The sequence below is a fragment of the Miniopterus schreibersii genome, assembly GCF_964146895.1.
Source record: "Miniopterus schreibersii genome assembly, chromosome: 1".
In the NCBI taxonomy this organism is placed as follows: domain Eukaryota; kingdom Metazoa; phylum Chordata; class Mammalia; order Chiroptera; family Miniopteridae; genus Miniopterus; species Miniopterus schreibersii.
This window is the reverse complement of record NC_138101.1, coordinates 150312154-150338336: the sequence shown is the minus strand read 5'-3', so window position 1 is coordinate 150338336 and position 26183 is coordinate 150312154. Positions and strand designations below refer to the sequence as shown.

The 26183-nt window shown below is 40.3% G+C and overlaps 1 protein-coding gene across 1 annotated transcript in view; it reads left to right on the top strand.

Moving 5' to 3' along the window:
• Positions 1-1005: 1005 nt before the first annotated feature.
• USP50 (ubiquitin specific peptidase 50) overlaps positions 1006-26183 on the top strand; it is a gene marked incomplete at its 3' end in the record, with an annotated part of 42694 nt that continues 17516 nt past the window's right edge. Inside the window, exons 1-6 of the mRNA XM_081137755.1 lie at positions 1006-1063; positions 1400-1594; positions 1867-2062; positions 5922-6131; positions 7577-7719; positions 11301-11433. Coding sequence (XP_080993881.1) covers positions 1509-1594; positions 1867-2062; positions 5922-6131; positions 7577-7719; positions 11301-11433 — 768 coding nt within the window. The 5' untranslated portion in view covers positions 1006-1063; positions 1400-1508. The remainder of the gene's footprint in view (positions 1064-1399; positions 1595-1866; positions 2063-5921; positions 6132-7576; positions 7720-11300; positions 11434-26183) is intronic.

Sequence of the window (26183 nt, the reverse complement as noted above, 5' to 3'; positions counted from 1 at the left end):
CCCCTCCACCTCTCGCCCGGATCTCAGGCAGGTTAGTTCCTCCCCGAGTGTCCCGGGTCCTTTCAGGCTGCTGCCCGGCGCTGGGCTCAGAGGGAGCGTCCGAGTGAGTCCGTGCCGGGCCCTTTAGAGGAGCTGCTGGGGCTCCGGCAGCCTCCGAGACCCTCAGGGACAGTCCGGCTGGTTTCACAGCCCGAAGTTGTGGGGACATCTCTTCCTGGCCCTGGAGCCCTGGGCTGGGGGCCTGCTGTGGGGCTGGGACCCCTCCCTCCTCCGGGAAACCTCCACCACCAAGATTCCCACCCGGGTTTCACCGCGGCACCGGGTGTGGGCCTGTGGCCGTGGCTCTGGGATTTAGCCCCCATTTGCCCGCGTCTCCGCCCCTCCTCCCGCTCTTGGTGCTCCTTCAGTTCCCTGGTTGTAGGGCTTCTGTTCAGCCAGATTTCAGGAGGCTCTGAGTGACGGTGGTTCTGTATTTTAGTTGTGATTTTGATGTGGTTGCGGGAGGCGGCGGGTGCAGCTGTTCCCTACCCCGCCGCCTTGTTGTCCAACTCCAAATAACTCTTGGTAGACACATGGTAGGTAGGTAGGTAGGTAGGTAAGCGTCCCTTCTCTCTACATATCACTGCACATCCCTCAATATACTGCCATGGGCAAATGACTAAGCCCCTTAAACATGATACCTCATCTATAACACAGAATTTTAAAATAACTGTGCCTACTCTATAGAAATGTTGAAAGAATTAAATGGGAAAATACGTGTTGAGTACTTAACATAGTGCCAGGCTCAATTCATGATAGCTATTGCTATTATTAAATACTATATTATATCACTACTAATAATAAATTACTTGCCCCACAAAAAAGGGCAACATTTTGATATTTAGAGGGATAATGTTCATTTTTAGCCAAGCAATTCTAGGATTCTGAAAGGACAATATGTTCTGTCCTCCTGCTTTGGTTATAGGGAGAAATTTTGTCTGCTTATTTATCTGCAGGCACTGTTCAAAGAGTTCTGGACTAAGCAATGCAATTTTAGACTCCAAGTTTGAATACTTCTGTCCTTGTGAGGGAATTTATTTGACAGAAGCTTTTTTAAGATCTCTTCTTGCCCTGGCCGGGTGTCTCAGCTGGTTGGAGCATCAGCCTGTACACCGAAAGGCTGCAGGTTCAATTCCTGGTCTGGGCATACAGGAGGCAACCGGCCGATGTTTCTCCCTCACATTGATGTTTTTCTCTCACTCCCTCTCTCTCCAGAGGGAGTGACTTACCCTTATTGAGGGTAAGTCAATAAACTTACCTCAGGTGAGGATTAAAAAATAGTTCATCTTTGAGTCATGAGGTCGAGAGAGACTTATTGTCATTTGTACGTATTTTGTTTCTTTCCACGTGGCACCAACAGTGCCGAGTGTGCAGATCACTGTGGCGCCTGTCCGGCTAACAGGGCTGACGAGAACCAGCCCCATTTTCAGGGTGTGACTGGCCTGCGGAACCTGGGCAACACATGCTACATGAATGCCATCTTACAGTGTCTCTGCAGCATCTCGCCGCTGGTGGAATACTTTCTCTCCGGAAAGTACATCACCGCTCTTCAAAAGTAAGACTATTTGTGTTCCCTGCAGTCCAGTCCCTTCTCCCTGCTCCCCCCAAGGCGAAGTTAGGGAAGGAACCTTCTGGAATCCCTACTAAGGGCTAAACAAGTCAGGAGAAGCTGCAGCGCCCCACATACCATTTCTAGGGTGAGTAAAGTGGGAAGGTCAACCAAGAAATTAATGAGGCTTCGTTTGTGGTCTAGTGGCCACATGCTTGAGTGTTTAGGTGCCCTCTTTTATTAAAGCAGCCAGAAACATTCCCCTTCCTTCTTCCCAGGGACTGCAGTAAGGTGGCCACCGCTTTTGCCTACGTGATGACAGACATGTGGCTTGGAGACTCAGACTGTGTGTCACCAGAAATATTTCGGTCAGCTCTTGGCAACCTCTACCCAGCGTTTATGAAAAAGACACAACAGGATGCTCAGGAATTCTTGATTTATGTCCTGAATGAACTTCATGAATCTCTGAAAAAGGTAAGTAGAATGAACAGCCTTGAAATAGGATAGACCTTCAGCCCCATCAGGAACTTTCATTTTTCATTTCTTTGTCCAGTCAATATTGCCTACTCTGTGCCAAGCACAGGTGCTAGCAGAACATTCAAATTAGTATTAGAATATGTCTGTATTTACCAAACTTAGCCAATCATCAGAATCACCTAGGAAGATTTTTTTCTTAGTACTATATTGATAATGTTTTATATTCTTTTGCTGATTAATACATTTAGTTGTAAGGCAAGAATTCCTGAGTTCTAACTTCTCTTTCTACATTTTTAAAAATTTATCTTTATTGTCGAAAGTATTACAGATGTCCCCTTTATTGACCCCCTTCACCCCGCTCAGCTCCCCCCCCCAGGCCTTCTCCACACTATTGTCTGTGTCCATGGGTTATGCATATATGCATATAAGTTCTTTGATTAATCTCTCCCCTCCACTTCTCACCCTATCCCCACCCCTGCCTTCTCTCTCAGATTCATCAGTCTGTTACATGCTTCTGTTTCTCTGGATCTCTTTTGTTCATCAGTTTATTTTATTCATTATATACCTAGGAAGATTTTCATGACAGCAATTCCAAGGCCCCCACTCCAGTGTTATTGAGTTAGAATGTCTGGAGCTGTCTTCTGGGAAAGACCAGTTGGTATTTCTAGTGATCAGAACATGTGGGAACCACTAAAATAGTTTCCTTTTCAAATTACATCCGCATGGACTATTTTTTAAAAGTGAAAATCACATTTTTTATGAAAATATATTATTCCTCATGAGATATATTGAACTTTACAACTTACAAACCCAAGAAACGATTAAGTTCAGTATTAGATTACAGGACAGGTCTATATACTGCAAAATTTCATCTTCATACCAAATGTGCCTAACCTGAGTTCTTCATTCAGTTAGGACATGCATGTAATAAAACATGAAATCACCACTTACTAAGAGTTTTTGCCTTTATTACAAGACTCACTGTCTTTGGCCTTGATCGGAAACCCACAATCCCCAAAGATATGTCCTTGACTTTAGGAGATGTCCTTGTGATGCCAGCTTATCTCATGGCTAACATCCAAGAAATACTTAGCATAAAAGATCACACTATAGCCATTGACCATTCTCATCTGCAGTCCTCGGTTCCATTTTTCATTTTTACTCCTAATAATGTTACTGAACAGCCCCCTGAGTCAGAGGGGGAGAACTCTCCCCTCCTCGGTTCTTGCCAGTCTCACAAGAAAGATTTCAGACAAGTGACAGACAGCAGGGTTGAAGCAAAGCAAGTGAATTTATTAATGAAGCAAGGCAAACAAATTTATTAAAAACACACTTGGCATGTAGGACAAGCGGGCACCCAGCTAGTCTGAGCATGTGCCTGGTGGGGATTCAAGGGGTTTTATACCCTTCCCCCTATGGGTTTCAAAGCTCCCCTGTGGGATATCTTGGGTAACAGACTAGATTTCAAAGTCCCCTGCTACAATGTTGTGGCTTATCTTGGGATGTTTGTACATACATCTGGTCATCTTGTTTGGCAAGTCCTAAGACAGCTGACTTCTTTGTTTATTGGGTGAGATAAACTTCCCTGTTTTTCTCCCCCTTTCCCCATTCCTGCCTTAGCAGTTCCAGGGTAATTTAAGCTATGTATTCTCTGGTTAGGGAGGAGAGGTATTAACCATTTTCTCTCAAGTGTCCTTTGTTGGGGACGACAAAGTTTTGTGATTCACAAGCTGGCTACAAGCTGCCTAAATTGTTTGGCCTTGTTTAATTTTTTTCTCAGTTCCTCTATTCCATTTCCCCAGGAATTTTCCTAGCTTCTTATTATCCAACAACAATAAAATATTCATGGTAGGACTTTTTTAGCCAGAGGGGAGGGTAGTGGTCTGTAAAATCATGTAGGTCCTCACTGTCAGCCAGTCTGAAATAAAGAACGTTCTGGTTTCCAAGACCAAACTTGGAATTAGGGGCATTAAATTCCTGTCAGGGTAGCAGACCTGAGAAGCAGGGTATGATGAAAGAAGGAAGCCAAGGTGGAGTGGTGTGCACAGCTGCAAAGTGGAGCTCACTGGAGCTAATGCATCTTCCAAGTGTGTAAAGTCCCTGGCAAGTCAGGGCGTGCTCCCAGCCATGCTGCTCCTGAGCATGAGCTAGGTTCAAGTCAGGCTCGAGGCCAGTTAAATCAGGCTGCCTTAGAGATTTAAGATTTGCTCTTTTTAGGAAGTATTTTCTCTGAATAGACACTTTTCCAAAGCGGATATACGGATGGCCAATAGACATATGAAAAGATGCTCAATGTCACTAATTATCAGAGAGATGCAAATGAAAACCACAATGAGATATCACCTCGCACCTGTCAGAATGGCTTCATCAACAAGTCAACTAACGACATGTGCTGACAAGGGTGTGGAGAATAGCGAACCCTAGTGCACTGTTGGTGGGAATGCAGATCGGTGCAGCCACTATGGAAAACAGTATGAAGTTATCTCAAAAAATCAAAAATGGAGCTGCCTTATGACCCAGAAATTCCACTCCTAGGTTTATATCTGAAAGAAACCAAAACACTAATTCAAAAGAATATATGCACCCCTATGTTTATTGCAGCATTATTTACAGTAGCCAAGCTGTGGGACCAACCCAAATGCCCATCGATAAACAAGTGTATGAGAAAGCTGTGGCACATATATACAATGGAATATTACTCAGCTATAAAAAAGAGTGAAATCTTCCCATTTGCAACAGCATGGATGAGCCTAGAGTGTATTATGCTAAGTGAAATAAGTAAGTCAGAGAAGGACAGACACCATGTAATTTCACTTATCTGTAGAATCTAAAGAACAAGATAAACGAACAAGCAAAATAGATAGACTCATAGATACAGAGAACAGACTAACCGTTGCCAGAGGGAAGGGGGGGGGTTGGAGGACAGGGTGAAAAAGGTGAAGAAACTGAGAAGTACAGACTGGCAGTTACAAAGTAGTCACGGGGGTATAAAGTCCAGCCTAGGGAATACAGTCAGTAATATTGTAATAATTATGTAAGGTGCCAGGTGGGTACTGGAAATATCAGGGGGAATACTTTGTGAAGTATATGATTGTCTAATCATTATTCTGTACACCTGAAACTAACACAAAATAATATTGAATGAATACTGTAATTTTTAAAAGTTTTTAAATTAAGAAATAAAAATAATTTAAAAAATAAAAATAAAAAGTGTTTTTGAACAAAAGGAGAAGTAGCTAGGAGCATAACCTGAAGGCACTGGCGGAGAGATAACGTTCCTTGGTTTTACCTCTAGATGGGCCGGCATGGCTGAAAGCTCGTTGGACAGCTAAACTAGGAACTCTTCCCAGGGAAATTGCCTCCGGGACCCAAGGTCACATTAGCATTAGGCTGTCAACTTATGGAGCCATGGCCGTGTGTTTTACCAGGTCAGGGTATTGCCTTTCCTCAGCTTCACTTAAGGAGGGAAATAACTGAATTATCAGAAGTCACACATGCCCTGGCTGGGTAGCTCAGTTGGTTGGAGTGTGGTCCCCATGTGCCAAGGTTGCAGGTTCAATCTCTGGTCAGGGCATATGCAAGAAACAGCCAATGCTGCATAAATAAGTGAAACAGCAAACTGATGTCTCTCTCTCGCTCTCTCCCCCCTTCATCTCTCTCTCTCGAATCAATACATTTAGAAAAAAGTTACAAATAATAAATGCTTTTAAGAAGATTGTACTCTATTTATTGACTGAATCCACCATATGGTTTCTGGCAGCAATGTCTCATTCTGATAGAAAAAAAATCAAGTCATTCTATTTAAAAACTATGATAGCCACTAGCTGATTTGGGGCCAATTTGTCCCTTGATTTAGTGCCACCGAAGAAGATCCTGTGAGAAACGGCCTATCCCCAGATGCTGCAGGAAGACAGTTGCCAGTGAGTCCTCCATTGTCACCCGGCTGTTTGAGGGGCAGCTCAATTACAGCATCATGTGTTTGAAGTGTGAGAACTGCACCTACAGGAATGAAGTCTTCACGGTCCTCCCCCTCCCCATCCCATCAGAATGCAAGTGCTCTCTCCAGGTAGGGACTCTTACTCCTGCATTATCTGGTTCTCTCCCAGCCCTGGATTTTCTTAGGGCGGTTTCCTATATTTTCTAATCTGAAAGGGGCTGAGTTATAACTTTTAAAAGTTTGGAAGCCATGATGACAATATTTTATAAAAAAGCAACAGCCAGCCCGGCCGGGCGTGGCTCAGCGGTTGAGCGTCGACCTAGGATCCAGGCGATTGGGGTTCGATTCCCGGTCAGGGCACATGCCCAGGTTGCAGGCTCGATCAATGACTCTCTCATCATTGATGTTCTATCTCTCTCTCCCTCTCCCTTCCTCTCTCTTATATCAATAAAGATATATATTTAAAAAAAAGAAAAAAAAGAAAAGCGACAGGCAGCCAAAAGTTACTGTAAATTCAGTTGTATTTCTATGTACTCAATAAAGCAGTCTTGTTGTAAAATTGAAAAGATAAATGAGGCTTATTTGAGCTATTATCATAGTTTGGTGCATATAAGGAATTTATACTTTCTTACAAAAATTTTATGGCCCTTTTCTACCTCAGAGGTCTGTAGGTCCATTTTGGGAACCAGATGAGCTCTTGTATTTTAGACAAAAGCTGGGGAATGTGCTGGGAAAATAGAATGGAATCTAGTGCCTTAGTTTACCTCTTGAATTTTCTTCACCATGATACCAAGAGTTAATGTGTAAACAGAGGGGGCTGGTGGTAGAAGGCAGGGAACAGTTTGGAGGCAGGGAGCAATGCGTGTCCTTGCAGAATGATACACATTAACCAGAATTGGAGAAAAGAATCTTACTGCTTATTCAGAACTGGATTTGTTCTCAGATCAAACTGCTAAAGATTGCTGGAAACGAATTCCAAAGACTCGGTGTGAGGTGCTTTCATTTCTACTGAAAACAGAATCTGTGCTCCTCCCCTTCTTGAGGTTAACTGTTTGCAGAGCTGGGGTACCTGGCTACACTGAGGAGTCTCCTGTGGGCGTGGGATCTCATCCCTCGGTTCTATTGGCTTTATTATGGGCCACCTTGAAACACTGAGATGTGGTCATTGTCCAGCCAGCCCCTCAAAACACTGAGACCTGGTCATTGTCCAATCACCAGGCCACTTTTGTGATAAGACAAACAATGTAAAACAGCTGCCTGACCGGTTAGAGGAACCTTCACAGTCAATATTATTCTGAAGTAAATCAGAAACATTAACATGCTGATTAAGAGATTAGAAGGGAGGTGAGGACTTGGATCCTTTTCAGTGACTGAAGTGAGAAGGAAGCACCTGCTTTGCAGGTAGATTTTGCACCTCTCCAGGCTGCAGCTTGTGACACTGGCGTTTCCTGAGCCTGCTGACACTAAGAAGGGAAGCCAGCGTCACAGTTACGAAGCCCTTCCCAAGTTCTAGTGGAAACGGTCTGGGTTGCAGTTGATCCAGTTTGGTCACCCAAAGCTTTTTATCTCGACAGGACTGTCTCCAGTGTTTTTTCCAACAAGACACACTGACCTGGAACAACCAGATTCACTGTTCCTTCTGTGAAACTAAGCAAGAAGCGGCTGTGAGGGCCAGTATTTCCAAAGCACCCAAAATAATGATCTTTCACTTAAAAAGGTATGGATTTTGACATTTTGTGGGCAGATTTTTTTTGAAGAGCTTTATCAAGCAAGATATAATTCAATACCATGCAATATACCCATGTACAGGGTACAATTCAATGGTATCCAATATATTACATTCTTTTTTTTTTTAATTTGTGGTAAAATATATGTAACACAAAATTTGCCATTTTAACCATTTTAAGTGTTGGCATTAATTACATTCACAATGTTGTGATTGTTGCATCACCGCTATTTCCAAACCCTTTCATCACTTCAAAAACTGTGTACCCATTAAGCAATAACTCACCGTTCCTCATCCCCCTAGCCCCAGGTAACCTCTACTTTCTGTGTCTATAAACTTGCTTCTTTTAGGTACTTTGTGTAGGTAGAATCACACAGTGTTTATTCTTTCTGCTGGCCTATTTCACTTAGCATAATGTTTTCAAGGTTCATCCATGGGTAGCAGAAGTTCGTTCTTTTTTATGGCTGAATAATATTCCACTGCATGTATATCATATTTTGTTTACCTGTTCATCTGTTGATGTACACTTGGCATTCACTTTAAGTGCTTTTAAAAAATAAATTCCCTGACCCCACCATCGTGGATTCTGATTCCACAGGTCTGAGGTGAAGTCTAAGCATTCCTATTTTAATTTTAATATCCCCTACCAATTTTTATTATTTATGATTTATCTTTATTGTTGAAAGTATTACAGATATCCCCAGCTCATCTTCAGTTGCAGTTGATTATTCAGGATGGTTTTTGTATATTTTAGTTATAATTCCAGTTTGGTCCCAGGAGAGTGTCAGTGTAGTTTCCACTCAGTCCGCTACCATCTTTAATGTCTCCCCAATTTTTATTTTAAAACTTCCAAATCTACAATGAAGTTGAAAACTATATAATGAATACCCATATACCCTAAAATCTTCATTAGTTGGTGGAACTTTGCCACATTTTCTTTCTTTTCTCTGTCTCTCCTCCCTCCCCCCTTCCCTCCAAGATGCAAACACCGTGGCGTTTCATGCTCAAATACTCCACCACGTACCACCTGAGAACAGGCTCATTGTCCTACATAATCACAGCACCATTATCACTCCTAAGAAATTTGACAACAATTTTATATCACCCAAGATACAGTCCCTACCTAAATTCCCCCATCCCAAAAATGTCTTTTATAACTTTTATCTAATTTAGGATCCAGTCAAGGGTCATACATTGCATTTGGCTATTTCTTTAAATCTAGAACAATCTTTCCCCTTTTTTATATATTTAACCATTTTTTCCTCATATTGAGCCTTTGCAGAGTCCATTGTTTAGATTATATCCTATTCTGGATTTAGCTCATTGGTGTTTCTCCATGGTTAGATTCAAGCTAAACTTTTTTTTTTTTTTTAAGCAATAATCTCGCATAGGGGACGTGTGTACTTGTCATCACGTTGCCTCAGGAGGCACATCATACAGTTTATCCCACTATTGATGATGTCAGGTTTGATCCCTTAGGTAAGGTGGTGACTGCAAGCTCTCACCATTTCAAGGGGTAGTTTCTTGCTATAATTAGTATCACTCTGGACCTAGGGATACTTAAACCTAATGTGTTTCATATCCATTGCTGTTATCATTCTTCTTGATGTTCAAATTGTTTAAAATTGGCCAGTGGGAGCTGGTTCAAGCTCCTGTTACCTCATTAGTTAGTTTAGGTTTAGTAAAGAATATTTACATGTACAACATTCATCCTTTGTAGATGCACAGTTCTATGAATGTTTAAAGATGCACACAGCTACCCTAGCCAGTTTCACTCAATGGTTAGAGTGTCGGTCTGTGGACCGAAGGGTCCCAGGTCTGATTCTGGTCGGGGGCACATTCCTCAGTTGCAGGCTCGATTCCCAGGCCCGGTCAGGGCGAGTGCGGGAGGCAACCAATCCATGTGTCTCTCTCACATCAGTGTTTCTCTCTCTCTCTGTCTCTCTCTCTCTCTCCCCCTCTCTCTCCCTTCCACTCTCTCTGAAAAGCAATGAAAAAAATATTCTCCAATGAGGATTAAAAAACAAATTTAAAAATTTTTAAAAAATGCACAGTCATGTAGCTATCACAGCCAACATATAGACTATTTCCATTACCCCAAAAAGCTTTCTCATGCTTCTTTGTAATCGATCCCTTCTCCACCTTTAGCCTCTGAGAACTTCTGGTCTTATTTCCATCCTTATGTATACCATATGCATCCTTTTGAGTTTCGCTTCTTTTACTTAGCCTGGTGTTTCTGAGATTAATTGATGTTGTGGTGTGTTGTAGGTTCCTTCCTTTTTGTTGCTGTGTAGTATTCACTTTTATGAATGTACCACGTTATTTATCCATTCACCAGTTGATGAACATTTGGGTTGTTTCCAGTTTGAGGCAGGTGTGAATACAGCTGCTATAAACATTAGCATATAGATTTTATGTGGATACAAGTTTTCATTTCTTCTGGGTCATATGATAGTCCCTTAGTTTTTGCAAACAAGATTTCTTGCTTTCTGGCACAAGACTATCTCAGGCTCACCCAGAACTCACCCAAGGATAGTTTTTCCATTGTTTTTTTTTTTTTTTTTTTTAGAGAGTGGGAGGAGGGAGGAGGAAAGAAAGAGAAACATCCATGTGAGAGAGACACATTGATTGGTTGCCTCCCTCATGAGCCCTGACTGAGGCCGGGAATCAAACCTGCAGCCCAGGCACATGCCCTTGACCAGGAATTGAGCCCGAGCCCTTTGGTGCGTGGGCCGACACTCTAACCACTGAGAATGCCAGGCAGGGCCGAACCTAACTTATTTTTTAAGGAGCTCCAGGGTGATTCTGATAGGGGCTCAGCTTTGGAACTGCTGATGCAAATCAAGAATGTGGCAAGCATTTCATGAAATTTCGTCTTATTAAAGATATGTTAAAACCTCAGAGCTGGAAAGGTGGACACCTCCAAGACAATGTGTGCTGAAATCCAGGCAAGGGGAGCGGAGGCAGCGTGCTTAGAGTGAATGGCATTGCTGCAGTGAGGTCTCCAGGAGGTTTCAGTGTGATTTCTGGTGCCCTGGGGCTGCGGTTGGCTTATCCCTTTCTTCCTCTCACACTGGATTGACTCTGCACTGTCTCATACCCTCACTCAAGCTCCTGGCCCTCTCCAGGCTCAGTTTTGGCAAGGCCTGTGGACGTGGAGATTCTAAATGTATGTAGATAAGAAAAAAAATTTGTGTACAGATCTGCACTGAATAATCTTTCCAAGAAATTACAGTGGTACCTTGATTTTCAAATGTAATCCATTCTGGAAGACCGTTTGAGTTCTGAAATATTTGAAAATTGAGGGATCAACAGCCAACAGCTAGGCCTCAGGATCTTGCCCTCAGCAGAAGCCGTGGGGCATGTTCCACTTCCGAGGCGTGTTGGACAATGGAAGCATTTACCCCGGGTTTACGGTGTTGGTAAACCCAAATGTTCGTCAGTGGAGACACTGGAAAACCAAGGTACCACTGTACTTTGAACCATACTTAGCACTGATCGAGGTATGTGGACTTCATTCATGAGTGGTTCACAGACTCATTCTCTATTTCACACATTTATTATCGCTCCAGGTTTGACATTCTGGGTACAATGAAAAGGAAGCTGAGAACAGATATTCATTACCCACTCACTAACTTGGACCTTACTCCTTACATTTGTCCAGTTTTCCGGAAACATCCTAAATATAACCTCTGTGCAGTGGTGGTGAGTAAAATATACAACTATTTAACACAAATTTAAAGAAAACTGTAGAATTACCTGCTTAAATGCCTATTCCCTGACTTCTATATGTTCTGTTTTAAAACAAAGTACAGAGCCTGGAAACTCCCTGCTTTGACCTTGAGCAGTGAAAGAATAAAATGTCCTGGTTGCTGCCTCCTCACTTTCCCTCCACTCAGTGGCTGTTTAAATCTAGGGACATCAGCAGATTGTGCTCTGGGGCAGCAGAAGTTGGTTTCAATAGCTTTATGTTGAATAATCGTGAGCCATTCTATGGCCAAAGCCCCCAAAAGCTAAGTATGTGATAGTTGCACACTCATTGTCTGTATACAACCCAGGGACCCCTTTGGCTTTATGTCAACTCTCATCATTGAGGATTCCCAGAAGAGGAGAAAGCATGGGGTATAATTCAGACCAAATAATCTACAATACAGATAGTAGTTAATAATAGCAATAGCTATCATGTATTGAGCCTGGCACTATGTTAAGTACTTAACATGTATTTTCCCATTTAATTCTTTCAACAATTCTATGAAGTATGTACAATTATTTTTAAATCCTGTGTTATAGATGAAATATCTTGTGGTTTAGTCATTTGCTCATGGCAGTATATTAAGGGATGTGCAGTGGTATGTAGAGAGAAGGGACGCTTACCTACCTACCTACCTACCTACCATCTGTCTGTCAAGAATTATTTGGGCCCGGCCAGAGTGACTCAGAGGTTGAACGTCGACCTAGGATCCAGGAGATCATGGTTCAGTTCCCAGTCAGGGCACATGCCTGGGTTGCGGGCTTGATTCCTAGTGGGGGACATGCAGAAGGCGGCCGATCAATGACTCTCTCATCATTGATGTTTTTACTTCTCTCTCCCTTTCCCTTCCTCTCTCTGAAGTCAATAAAGATATTAAAAAAAAGAAAAGAAGAATTATTTGGATTTATATATCACATATTAAGAGTGGGTGTATGGGCCCTGGTTGGGTATATCAGTTGGTTAGAGCACTGTCCCCATGCATCAAAGTTGTGGGTTCAATCCCCAGTCAGGGCACATACAGGAGTAAACCAATGAATGCGTGAATGGGTGGAGCAACAGAGTAGTGTTTCTCTTTCTCTGTCTGTCTGTCTCTACCTTCCCCTCTTTCTCTAAAATCAATAAATTAAAAAAGAAGAATGTGTGTGTGTACATGCATACATATATATAGCATATAGACATTGAGACCATAATACATACACATACTGTATACATATATTGAGTACATACACATGTGTATATTATATATGTATACATACATATAAAAACACACATATATACATAGAGGGAAAGAAAGAGTATAAGAGCATATAGACTATAAAAAATAGATCTTAATTAAAATCCTGACTCTGCCACTTACTAGTTACATGACTGAGACTCTTATGCCAGTTTCTCATCTATAAAATAGGAGTACTGCTACTTGCCTTATAAGATTGTTGTGAGGAATAGATTAAATGATGCAGGCATATGGCATAAGTTACCCTCCCCAGAGATCAGGAAGACATTCACCTATATTATCATATAAAAGCTTAGTTTTACCTTAATACAGTTTTCAAAATTATACTTAAAATTGTCCATTTTTTACATTTTCAAATGTATTGGTAAATGTCACTTTTTTTTCTTTCCAATTATTACATCTCTTATTTCTTTTTCTTGTCTTACTGCTCTGACTAGGACCCCCAGTATGTGTAGAATATATTGTGTTACTCCCATCTAGACAGCAAAATTTCTGCTGAAAAGTCTGTTGATAGTCTTAGTCAATGGGGTACGGGAGTGGGTGGGCAGATTCCTTTGTAGTAACAAGTTGTTTTCTTCTTGTTGCTTTTAAGATTCTCTCCTTGTCTTTAATTTTTTACTTTTTAATTATAATGTGTCTTGGCATGGGTCTCATTGGGTTTGTCTTATTTGGAACTTTCTGGGCTTCCTATATCTTTTTTAAAAGAAATATTTTAATGTCTATTTCCTTTCTCAAGTTAGGGAAGTTTTCAGCCATTATTTCTTCAAGTAAGTTTTCTGCCCCTTTTTCTCTTTCCCTTCTGGGACCCCTGTAATGCAAATGTTAGTCTGTTTGGTGGTGTTCCATAAGTCCCTTAAGCTATCGTCATTCTTTTTAAATTCTTTTTTCTTTTTGCTACTCTGATTGGGTGAGTTCCATTGCTGTCCTTGAGTTCACTGATCCTTTCTTTCATTTCATCTAGTCTGTTGAAGCCTTCTAGTGTATTTTTCAGTTCAGTTTTGTATTTTTCAGCTCTATGACTTCTCTTTGGTACTATCTTATATTTTTTATCTCTGTTGAAGTAGCTCTCACTGTTCTTTTCCTGAGTTCAGTGACCATCTTTTTGACCATTACTTTGAACTTTTTATCAGGTAAATTACTTATCTCCGTTTCATTAATGCTTTTTGCTGAGGTTTTATCATGTTCTTTCGTTTGAAACATAGTCCTTTGTTTCTTCATTTTGCTTGACTCTCTGTGATGGTTTCTATGTATTAGATAAAACAGCCACCTCTTAGCCCTGGTGGGGCTAAGATTTGGGTTCAATCCCTAGTCAGGGCACATAGAAGAATCAACCAAAGAATGCATAAATAAGTGAAACAACAAATCTATGTTTCTCTCCCCCTAACCCCCTTCCTCTCCCTCTCTAAAATCAATAGGTAAAAATTAAAAAACAAAAAACAGCCACCTGTATGAGTGGCCTTTTGTAGGAGATGAGCCTTATTATTCAGCTCTGCCCTAGTCTTGGTTGTCTTTCAAACTTTTGTGATTGTCTGAGCAGGCTATTGTTTTTAATAGCTCCCAGTAGCTGAGGCTGTGACAAAACCTATCATTGTCTCAAAGGAGAAGAGCTCAGTCAGCACCAAGAGTTAGGCTGCTTGGAAGCCAGACCCTAAGGCAGCAGGTTTTAAAGTATGCAAGTCTATGCTTCCCAGTGAAACTGCAAGTGTCAGACTGCAAGTGGGAGACGCCAGTATGCTGTATAAGGCAGAGGGAAGGTGCAAAGATGGTGTCCACCAGCCTGTCTTCCCTGAGAGCACTTCTGTGGGCCCCTCACTGTGTGACAAACCAGAGCCTGTCCCTCGGGCTGAAGCTCCAAGACAAGCAACTAGACCTCTTTCACGGAAAGATGGGGTGTGTTTCACTCTACTATCTGTGCAGTGCCCTGGGGGTGGTAGCCTGTCGGGAACTCTCTCTCCATTTATCACAATCCCATGAGACCCAGGAACACAGCTCTCCTTGGCCACCTTGACCAAGCAGTCAAAGGAATCCCCTGGGCAGCAGCCACAAAAACCAGGGTACGAGGTACATGTAAAAGCTCCCCTCAGGTGATACTGCTCTAGAGCATGGCCAAGGGGGAGGGAGAGATAGTGTCTATCTCTGAGGTCTCTGGAAAGGATTACAATCAGCCCATAGTCATGTCTTCAATTAGAAGCCTGTCCCTCAGGCAGTTACGAGGATAAGCTAATAGGGCACTTTCACAGAAAGAGCTCCTGGGTCTGTTGCCTCTTGCTGTGTCTTGGGGGTGGTAGCAGTTTAAGAACTTTTCCTCTGTGGCTGAAGCCCTGTGAGAACCACAGGTGTAAGCCCCACGGGCCACCAGAGCCAGGCAATGTAGAAGTGTTCCCTGGCAGCGGCTGCCAAAAGGGAGCCCTAGAGGAGGGCATAAGCTCCTTTCTGGGAGATACTAGTGAGCTGGAGAAAGGCAGAGGGAGAGCACAGAGATGGTTTGCGGCAGCACATGTTCCCTGAGAGCCCCCCATAGGTCCCTAAGCAATGTGCCAAACCAGAGCCTCCCTCTCAGGCTGCAGCTCCTGGAAGCAAAGTGGCCTCTCTCGTGGAAAGACTCATTTACAACAAATGAGACAAGAACATACAATGGGGAAAGGAAAGTCTCTTCAATAAATGGTGCTGGGAAAACTGGACGGCCACATGCAAAAGAATGAAATAGAACTCCTACACGATATACAAAATTAACTCCAAGTGGACTAAGGACTTGAACATAAGACCTGAAACCATAAAATACATAGAAGAAAACATAGGCAGTAAGCTGCTTGACATCAGTCTTAGGGATGTTTTTGTGGATTAGACTCTAACAGCAATGGAAACAAAAGCAAAGATAAACAAGTGGCACCACATCAAACTAGAAAGCTTCTGTACAGCAAAGGAAACCATCAGCAAAAGGAAAAGGCAACCTACTGAATGGGAAAAGATACTTGCAAATCATACATCTGATGGGGTTAATATACAAAATACAGAAGTCATACAACTCAAAATTGAAATCACATTGAGGTATCACTTCACAGCTATTAACGTCTATCATCAAAAAGACAAGCACTCAGAAGCATGGGATAGGATGCAGAGAAAAGGGAGCCGGCGTGGACTGTTGGTGGGAGTGCAAGTTAGTGCAGCCACTATGGAAAGCGGTGCGGATATTCCTCTTAAAATCAAGAACTGCAGTATGGTTGTTATCCCACCTCTGGGTATTTATCCTAAGAATACGAAACACTGATTTAAAAAGATACACGCACCCCTGTGTTCACTGAAACTTCATTCGTGATGGCTGAGATATGGAAACAACCTAAGTGTCCACCGATGGATGAATGGATAAAACAGATGCGAACACACACACACACACACACACACACACACACACACACACTGGAACGCTACTCAGCTGCTCAGCCATGAAAAAAGATGAAATCTTGCCATATGTGACAACGTGGATGGATCCTAAGGGTGTAATGCTAAGGTAAATAAGTCGGACAGAGAAAAACAGATACTGAATGATCTCAGTTATATGTACACTATAAAAAACTCCACAAACAAGCAAAGAAAGAATCACAGAGGAAGACAACAGATTGGTGGTTACTAGAGGGGAAATGCTGGTGGAGGGGAGGGGGCAATGAGCAAGGGGTCCATTGTAGGGCGACAGATGGAAACCAGACTTTTGGTGGTGAGCGTGATGTAGTACACACAGGTGTCAAGTGATAATGTTGCACACCTGAAACTTATATGATGTTATAAACCAATGTTGGCTCAATAAAAACAAAAACTCCTTCCTTCCCGTCTGGGAAATACCCGCCCTCCGGAGCAGGGCAGAGGGAGGGCGCTGCCAGATGGCACCCACAGGCTGGGTGAAGCGCGGGGAGAAGAGGGAGGGTGAGGGCGAGGAGGTGGGGGAGGAGAGGTGGGGGAGGCCAGGTGGGGAAGGACAGGTGGGGGAGGAGGTGGGGAGCAGGGAGATGCTGCGGCCCTGGCCCGCGGGCCCCAGGCCCCTCCACACCTGCTAAATCAGAGGCGTGCACCTCAGGCCGACGCTTTAAAATTGGCCAATGACCCTCCTCACGGGCCAGCTGCCTGCGTAGCGAGCAGCAGGGCGGTGAGTTCGAGCTCGAGCTCCCCGGACCTTCGGCAGCCCTTCCTCACGGCCTTGTAAGCCTGTGGGTCTCGGGAATGTGACCTGGAGCCCTGTTGGGGTTTCCGTGTTTCCCGGGAGGAGGTGAGTTCAGATTCTCCTAAGTCACCATGTTGACTCTCCTTTTTAACTCTTGATTTTGAAGGAAATAATGAAGAGCGATGCTTGCTGTAAGCTTTGAGTAGCTACGCTTTATCAGGTTCTGAGTATTTCCTTCTGTTTTCGTTTTGCTAACAGTTTGTGTGCGAAAGTTTCGTAAAGGTGTTAACCTCTGTTAAATCCCGCCCCCCCCTCCCCAAATAACATAGATGCTAGGGCTCTCTTGAACCCTTGTCAGCCTGTTAGTACGGTCAATTACATTTATAGTTTTTCTCATTTTATTACTCTTGCACTGCTGGGATAAATACAATTGAGTCATTACTTTTTACCGTAGATATCTGTATTTTGCTGGATTTGGTTTACTATATTTTAGTATTTTTACATCTTTCTTCTCCAGTGACAGTGATCTGTGCTTTTTTCCCTTGAATTGTCTTTGGTTGGTTGGGGTTATACTGACTTTATGAGCGAAAGGAGCTTTTTTTCCCCCCTTCTATAGAAATTTGTGTAGTTTGCTAATGAAAAGTTTCTTGAAGGACTGATAGAACTCACCTGTAAGCCCACGTGGGCCTGCTGTTGCCTTTGAGGGAAGACTTGCGGGGCAGGCAGACCTCCTTTCATTGCGCTTCACTTTATTGTGCTTCACAGGTTTTGTGTTTTTAGAAACTAAAGGCAGACCCTCCTCCACCAGCAGAAAAAGATTATGACTTGCTTTGTTGCAAGACTTAGACCTTGTTGTTGAGGTTTGGAACCAAACCTACAAGATCTCTGAGGCATGCCTGTCCTGATGTAATTACTTTAATATTTGTAGGTCTGTTTAGGCTTTTTATTTTCTTCTTCCGTCAGTTTTGTTAAGTTATAATTTTCTGATTATTTCTTGGTTTTTATCAACGTTTTCAGTTTGCTGGCAAAACTTTTTCAGGGTATTAAAAATGTTTTTAAATTTTGCACCTTATTTCATTTCTGATTTTATTTACATACCATTCATTGCCTTGTCTTTTTTGGGGGGTCACTTATTATTAATGTCCATATTATGTATTTAAGACTTTTCAAAGGACTAACTCGTCTTTTTTTTTTTTTTTTAAGTATATCTTTATTGATTTCAGAGAGAGGAGAGAGGGAGAGAGAGAGATAGAAACATCAATAATGAGAGAGTCATTGATCGTCTGCCTCCTGCTCGCCCCCGACTGGAGTTTGAGCCCGCAACCTGAGCATGTGCCCTGACCGGGAATCGGACGCCGATCGCCTGGATCCTAGGTCGATGCTCAACTGCTGAGCCACGCCCGGCCGGGCCTAACTTGTCTTTTTGATCTTCCTTATTGCCTCTTTGTTTTTTGCTTTATTAGTTCTCATTACTTCTTTCCCCCTACTTTCTTTAGGTTTAATTCCTTGTATTTTAAATGGGATGCTTAGTTTACTAACATTCAGCCTGTCTTTTAAATGTAAGCATTAAAAACTATATTCTCTAGACACCACTTTCACTGCCTACCACCTTTTAAGTTATAGAGCATGTCAAACATACATAACATACAGGGGACAGCACAGTAAACTCTCGTGCATCCATCAACCAGCTTTATAGACGAGCTGTCAGCTCACCTGTACCACTGACCCTAGTCCCCTCCCTGCACCATATTATTTTAAAGACAATCACAGACATCACTGAAGCCCATGTTTTGATATAGTATTTTTATTACTGTGTATTTCTACGTTTTTATAACTTACATTATGATTTCTTATTTGCCGTAAAAAGTTACTTAGAAGTGTTGTGTTTTTTATTAATTTCTGAAAGTATAGGAATTTGGAGGAGGTATATCTTTTTGTATCGACGGCCAATTTTATTGTATTGTGTTCAAAGATTATGATCTGTATGAAAGTAATTCTTTTACATTTGTTGAGACTTGTGTATTTCTATCTATTAGGAGCCAGGTTGAAGTTAAGCTTCTATTATTCAAAACTATCTCTATACTGGGGTGTTTTTTTTTCATCTGTTTGGCTAATTGATAGTTGAAAGAAATGTGTTGATATATTGTTTTCTTGGTTTTGAAGTGAATAATCAAAAATGACACTCACTGTAAATTTTTAGTAGCTACACTTTATCAGGTTATGGATCCTTCCTTCTGTTCTAGTTTGCTAGCAGTTTTTGTGCATGTCTGTAAACGTGTCGAATTTTATTAAATCTTCTTTTGAGATGCTATGGGTCCCCTGAATCCTTTTTAATGTTAGTATGGTCAATTATATTTATAGGTTTTCTAATTTTACTACCCTTGCATTGCTGGGATGAATACCATTTGGTCATTATTTATTATCTTAACATAAATATATATAATACTATATAATATAATAAATATATGTAACTGCATAGAAAGAGTGTATACCATTATGATGCTAGACTTGTCAACATTTCCCTAAAGTTCTCAATGTTTTTAAACAAAATTTTAAACAAATTTGTTTAAACTGCATAGCAGTTTAGAATTACAAATTTTTGGTGTATTAAACCCTTTTTTATTATACAGTGACTCTATCATTTATAATACTTTTTGTCTTTAAGTTCATTTTAATTGATGCTTTCATAGCTTCCCCAGCTTTCTTTTGGTAGTATCTACCTACTGTACCTTTTCTATCCCTTTAAATTCAATCTTCCTGAGTTCTGAATGATAGTGTAGAATATAGAACTGGATTTTTATCTGTCAATCTCTGTAGTAAGTTAAGTACATTTCCATATATTTCAACTGGTAATGAATTTGGATTTGTTTCTGGTGTCATCTTGTGTGCTTTAAATTAATCTGATTTCTCTACTCATGTCCTCCTTTTTTTCTTGCCTACTACTAACTTGATGGTGTTTTTTTTTAATCCTCACCTGAGGATATTTTTTCCATTGCTTTTCAGAGAGAGTGGAAGGGAGAGGGGGGGAGAGAGAGAGAGAGAGAGAGAAACACCGATGTGAGAGAGACACATTGATTGGTTGCCTCCCGCACGTACCCAGGGCCAGGGATCGAGCCTGCAACCGAGATATGTGCCCTTGGCAGGAATTGAACCCGGGACCCTTCAGTCTGCAGGCCAATGCTCTAATCACAGAGCCAGACCAGCTAGGGCTAAATTGATGGTTTTCTTTAGTTTATTTTCCTTTTACAACTTTTGAGATTACACATTTTATTTAGATTCTTTTGCAATTACTCAGCTTCCATACTTGATTTAAAGCCTTAATTAAGATCATATAAGTGAAATTTTGTGGTATTAGTTTTTCTGTCTGACTTATTTCATTGAGCAGAATACCCTCTAGATCTGTCCATATTGTAGCAAATAGCAGGATTTCATTCTTTTTTATTACTAACATTCCATTGTGATATATATGTGTGTGTATATATATATATCACATATACATATATAAAAAATTTTCTTTATCCACACATCTATTGATGGATAGGTTGCTTCCAAATCTTGGTAATTGTAAATAATGCTTTATTGAACATAGGGGTGCATATATCTTTTAAGCTTTCCCTCTGCCATCTTGGATATCACATACATGTTTTCAAATTAGTGTTTTTTATATCTCCAGGTAAATATCCAGGAGTAGAATTGCTGGGGCATATGGCAGCTCTACTTTTAGTTTTCTGAGGAATCTGCATGCTGTTTTCCATAGTGGCTGCACCAATTTACACACCTACAAATGGTGCACAAGGGTTCCCCGTTCTCCACATCCTCGCCAGGACTTGATATTTGTTGGCTTTTTCATAATAGCCATTCTGACTGGTGTGAGGTGGTATTTCATTGTAGTTTTGATTTGCATTTCCCTGATGATTAGTGATGTTGAGCATGTTTTCATGTCTGTTGGCCATCTGTTTATTCTTTGGAGAAATGTCTCTTCATGTTTTCTGCCCATTGTTTTTTACGAGATTGTTTATTTTTTTATTGAGTTGTATGAATTTCCTATATGTTTTGGATATCAACCCCTTATTGGGTGTATCATTTACAAGTATCTTCTCCCATTCAGTAGGTTGTTATTTTCCTTTTGTTGATTGATTCCTCCATTGTGCAGAAGCTTTTTAGTTTGATGAAGTCTCATTTGTTTATTTTTGCTTTTGTTTCCCTTGCTCAAAAGACATGATGTCAAATAGATCACTACCTATGTTTTCTTCTAGGAGTTTTATGGCTTCAGGTCTTACATTTAAGTTTTTTATCCATTTTGAGTTTATTTTTGTATATGGTGTAAGAGAGTGGCCCAGTTTTAAACTTTTCTTTTGTTTTTGCACACCACTTGTTAAAGAGACTGTTGCCCCGGCCAGCATGGCTCAGTTGGCTGGCGTGTCGTCCTATATCTACACCAAAAGGTTGCGGGTTAGATTCCTGATCAGGGCACATACCTAGGATGTCAGTTCGATCCCTGGTTGGGGTACATATGGAAGGCAACCGATCAATGCTCCCTCTCACATCTATGTTTCTCTCTCTCTCCCTCCCTCCCTCTCCCCCTCTTCCTCTCTTTTCCCCTCCTTCTAAAATCAATAAGCATATCTTCAGGTGAGGATTTTAAAAAAAAGCAAGACTGTCATTTCCCTATCATATATTCTTGCCTTCTTTGTCATAGATTAACTGACCATATAAGCAATGGTTTATTTATGGGCTTTCTATTCTGTTCCATTGATCTGTGTGTTTTAATGCTGGTACTATACTGTTTTATAATAACTTTGTAATATAGTTTGAAATCAGAGAGTATGATACCTCCAACCTTTTTTTTTTCCAAGAATGCTTTGGCTATTTGTGGTCTGTTGTGGTTTCATATAAATTTTAGAATTATTTTTTCTAGTTCTGAGAAGAATGTCATTGGTATTTTGATAGGGATTGCACTGAATCTGTAGATTGCTTTATGTAGGATGGACATTTTAACACTACTAATCCTTCCAGTCTATTAGCACAATGTGTTCTTCATTTATTTGTGTCCTCTTCAGTTTTGTTAATCGGTGTCTTACAGTTTTCAGAGCTCAGGCCTTTCACCTCCTTGGTTAAATTTATTCTGGGTATTTTATTCTTTTTGATGCAATTATAAATGGGATTGTTTTCTTAATTTCTCCTTCTTGGTCATCATTAATGTACAGAAATGAGACAGATTTCTGTATATTCATTTTGTACCCTGCTACTTTACTGAATTCATTTATTCTATTATTTTTTGTTGGATTCTTTAGGGTTTTCTATATATAGTATCATGACATCTGCAAATAGTGATGGTTTTACTTCTTCCTTTCCAATTTGGATGACTTTCCCTTTTCTTGTCTGATTGCTGTGATTAGGATTTCCAATACTATATTGAGTGATAGTGTGACAGTGAGCATCTTTATCTTGTTTCTTATCAGAGGAATAGCGTTCAGCTTTTCACCATTAAGTATGTTAGCTGTGGGCTTGTCATATATGGCTTTTATCATTTTGTGGTAAGTTCCTTCTATGCCCATTTTGTTGAGAGTTTTTATTAAAAATGGATGTTGAGTTTTGTCAAATGCCTTTTCTGCATCTATTGAGATGATCATGTGTTTAATCCTTGGTTTTGTTGATGTGGTATGTCACATTGTTTTGTGGATATTGTACCATTCTTGCATCCCTGGTATAAAACTCACTTGATCATGGTGTATAATCTTTTTAATGTATGGTTGAATTCAGTTTGCTAGTATTTTGTTGAGGATTTTTGCATCTATGTTCATGAGGGATATTGGCCTATAATTTTCTTTTTTTGTTGTATCTTCCTCTGGTTTGGGTATCAAGGTAATGCTGGCTTTATAGGATGAATTTGGAACTGTTTCCCTCTCTATAATTTTTTTGGAAGAGTTTGAGAAGGGTAGGTATTAATTCTTCTTTGAATGTTTGGTAGAATTCACCTATGAAGTCATCTGGTCCTGGTCTTTTGTTTAAAATTACTTCTTCAATTTCATTGCTAGTAATAGATCTGTTCAGATTTTCTGTTTCTTCCTGGTTTAGTTTTAGAAGGTTGTGTCTTTCTAGGAATTTGCCAGTTTCCTCCAGGATGTCTAATTTGTTGGCTTATAATAGCTCATACTATTATTCAATGATCATTTGTATTTCTGTGGAGTCAGTTGTAATCTCTCTTTTATTTCTGATTTTATTTACTTGGTCTCTCTACTTCTTCTTGCTGAGTCTGGCTAGAGATTTGTTGATTTTATTTATTCTTTCAAAGAACTAGCTCTTAGTCCCTAGCCAGGTAGCTCAGTTGGTTAGAGCACTGTCCTGATGTGCCAAGGTCGTGGGTTCGACCTGTCAGGGCACATACAAAGAAGCAACCAATGAATGCATAAATAAGTGAGTGGAACAACAAATCGATGTTTCTCTCTCTCTCTCAAAAATCAAATAATTTTTTTTTTTTTTAAAAGAACCAGCTATTAGTTTCATTGATCTTTCTTTTTATTAGTTTCAATTTTGTTTGTATCTGCCCTTTTCTTTATTATATTCTTTTTTCCACTGACTTTGGGCTTTGTTTGTTCTTTTTCTAGTTCCTTTATGCGTAAAGTTAGATTTTTTAGTTGGGGTTTTTCTTGTTCCTTGAGATAGGCCTGTATAGCTACGGACTTCCCTCTTACAACTTTTGTTGCATCCCGTAAATTTTAGAAAGTTGTATTTTCATTTGTATCAAGTAGTTTTAAAATTTCTGTTTGATTTCCTCTTTGATCCAATGGTTGTTTAGTAGCGTGCTGTTGAATTTCCACATATTTGTGTGTTTTCCAGTTCTTCTTGTAGTTGATTTCTAGTTTCATGCCATTGTGGTTAGAAAATATGCTTGATATAATTTTCATACTCTTGAATTCATTGAGGCTTGTTTTTGTGACTTAATATGAGGTCTATCCTGGAAAATGTTCCATGTGCACTTGAGAAAAATGTATACTGCAGTTTGGGGGTGAAATGTTCTAGAAATATCTGTAAAGTTGATCTGGTCTAACGTGATATTTAAGGTCATTATTCCCATATTAATTTTCAGTCTGGATGACCTATCCATTGAGGTAAGAGGAGTATTAAAGTTCCCAACTATTGTTGTATTACTATAAATTTCTGCCGCTATGTCCATTAGGTGCTTCTATGTTAGGTGCATAGATATTTATAATATTACATTCTCTTCTTGGATATGTGTTGTCCTACATTGTCTCTTTATATTTTTGTTTAAAAGTATATTTTCGCTGATGTTAGTATTTCAATACCTTCTTTCTCTTCATTTCTATTTGAATGGAATGTTGTTTTCCATCCCTTCACTTTGTTTGTGCCTTTCTTTTTTTTCTAGGTAAGCCCAGACGGAAAAATTTTAATAATGGATTTCAATGTTACGTAAATCATTTGATCCACCATTTTTTTGCATTAAAAATTCTGATCTTCAAAGCAAGGAAAAACATTCTTCCACCAGACTTTTTATAATTAGCTGAACAGTTTTAAATATAACTTAGTTTCACCACCTACTTAGCTTCATTACCATTGTGCTCTGTGTATGGTCCATTTTCCTGGGACTTTTATAAACACAGACAGAGAATTGAATCAGTTTACAAACTTAATTCATTCTAATTAGGACTCTAAGGAACTTGAAGACATGACTGAGCTCAGCATTCCTGGAGCCATTTTTGGGGGGTCATAAGGAAGGGATTTTGGAGTCATGTTCTGCATGGCCACCTCAGTCATCTTGCTTCTCTTGAGCTTGCTCATCAATGTCCCCACTCCATGCCCCAGTCACCAAGGACATTTGTTGTTGTTTTTCTTTCCTATTTATTTTTATTTTTGTTTTTTTATCTTTATTGTTGAAAGTATTACAGATGTCCCCCTTTTCCCCCCATTGATCCCCTCCACCCTGCATCCATCCCACCCCCGGTCCTTCCCCATACCAATGTCTGTGTCCATGGCTTATGTTTGTAAACATGTAAGTTCTTTGATTAATCTCTCCCCTCCCTACCCACTCCCCCATCCCCACCTTCCCTCTGAGATCCCTCAGTCTGTTCCATGCTTCTAAGTCTCTGGATTTATTTTGTTCATCAGTTTATTTTGTTTATCACATTCCACATATGAGTGAGATCATGTGATATTTGTCTTTTTCTGACTGGCTTAGTTCACTTAGCATAATATTCTCCAGTTCCATCCATACTGTCCCAAAGGGTAAGAGGTCCTTTTTTACAGCTGCATAGTATTCCATGGTGTAAATGTACCACAGCTTTTTTATCCACTCATCTGCTGATGGGCACTTGGGCTGTTTCCAGATCTTAGCTATTGTAAATAACACTGCTATGAATATAGGGGTGCATAAGTTCTTTCCAGTTGGGTTTCGGGTTTCTTAGGATATATTCCTAGAAGTGGGATCACTGGGTCAAATGGTAGTTCAATTTTTAATTTTTGAGGAAACTCCATACTGCTTTCCATAGTGACTGCATCAGTCTGGATTCCCACCAGCAATGTACTACGGTTCCCTTTCCTCTACACCCTCGGCAGCACATGTTGCTTGTTGACTTGTTGATGGAGCCATTCTGACAGGTGTGAAGTGATACCTCATTGTGGTTTTAATTTGCATCTCTCTGATGATTAGTGACTTTGAGCATTTTTTCATATGTCTCTTGGCCATCTGTGTGTCCTCTTTGGAGAAGTGTCTATTTAGGTCCTTTGCCCATTTTTACATTGGATTGTCTTCCTTTTGTTAAGTTTTATAAGTTCCTTATATATTTTGGATATTAACCCTTTATCAGATGTGTCATTGGCAAATATGTTCTCCCATACAGTGGGCTCCCTTTTCATTTTGTTGATGGTTTCTTTTGCTGTATAGAAGCTTTTTATTTTGATGTAGTCCCATTCTTTATTTTCTCCTTTGTTTCTCTTGCCCTAGGAGATGTATCAGAAAACATATTGCTACGAGAGATGTCTGAGATTTTGCTGCCTACATTTTCTTCTATCATTTTTATGGATTTGCATCTTACATTTAAGTCTTTTATCCATTCTGAGTTTATATGGTGAAAGTTGGTATTTTTTTTTTTTTTTTTAGTTTCTTTTTCTGAGAGTACATTATTGGTGTATAAAAATGCCATCGATTTCTGGGTGTTAATTTTGTGTACCCTGCTATCTTGCATAATTCATTTATTAAACCTAGTAGTTTTTTGGTGGAGTCTTTAGGATTTTCTATGTACAATAGCATGTTATCTGCAAATACTGACAGTTTTACTTCCTCCTTGCCAGTTTGGATG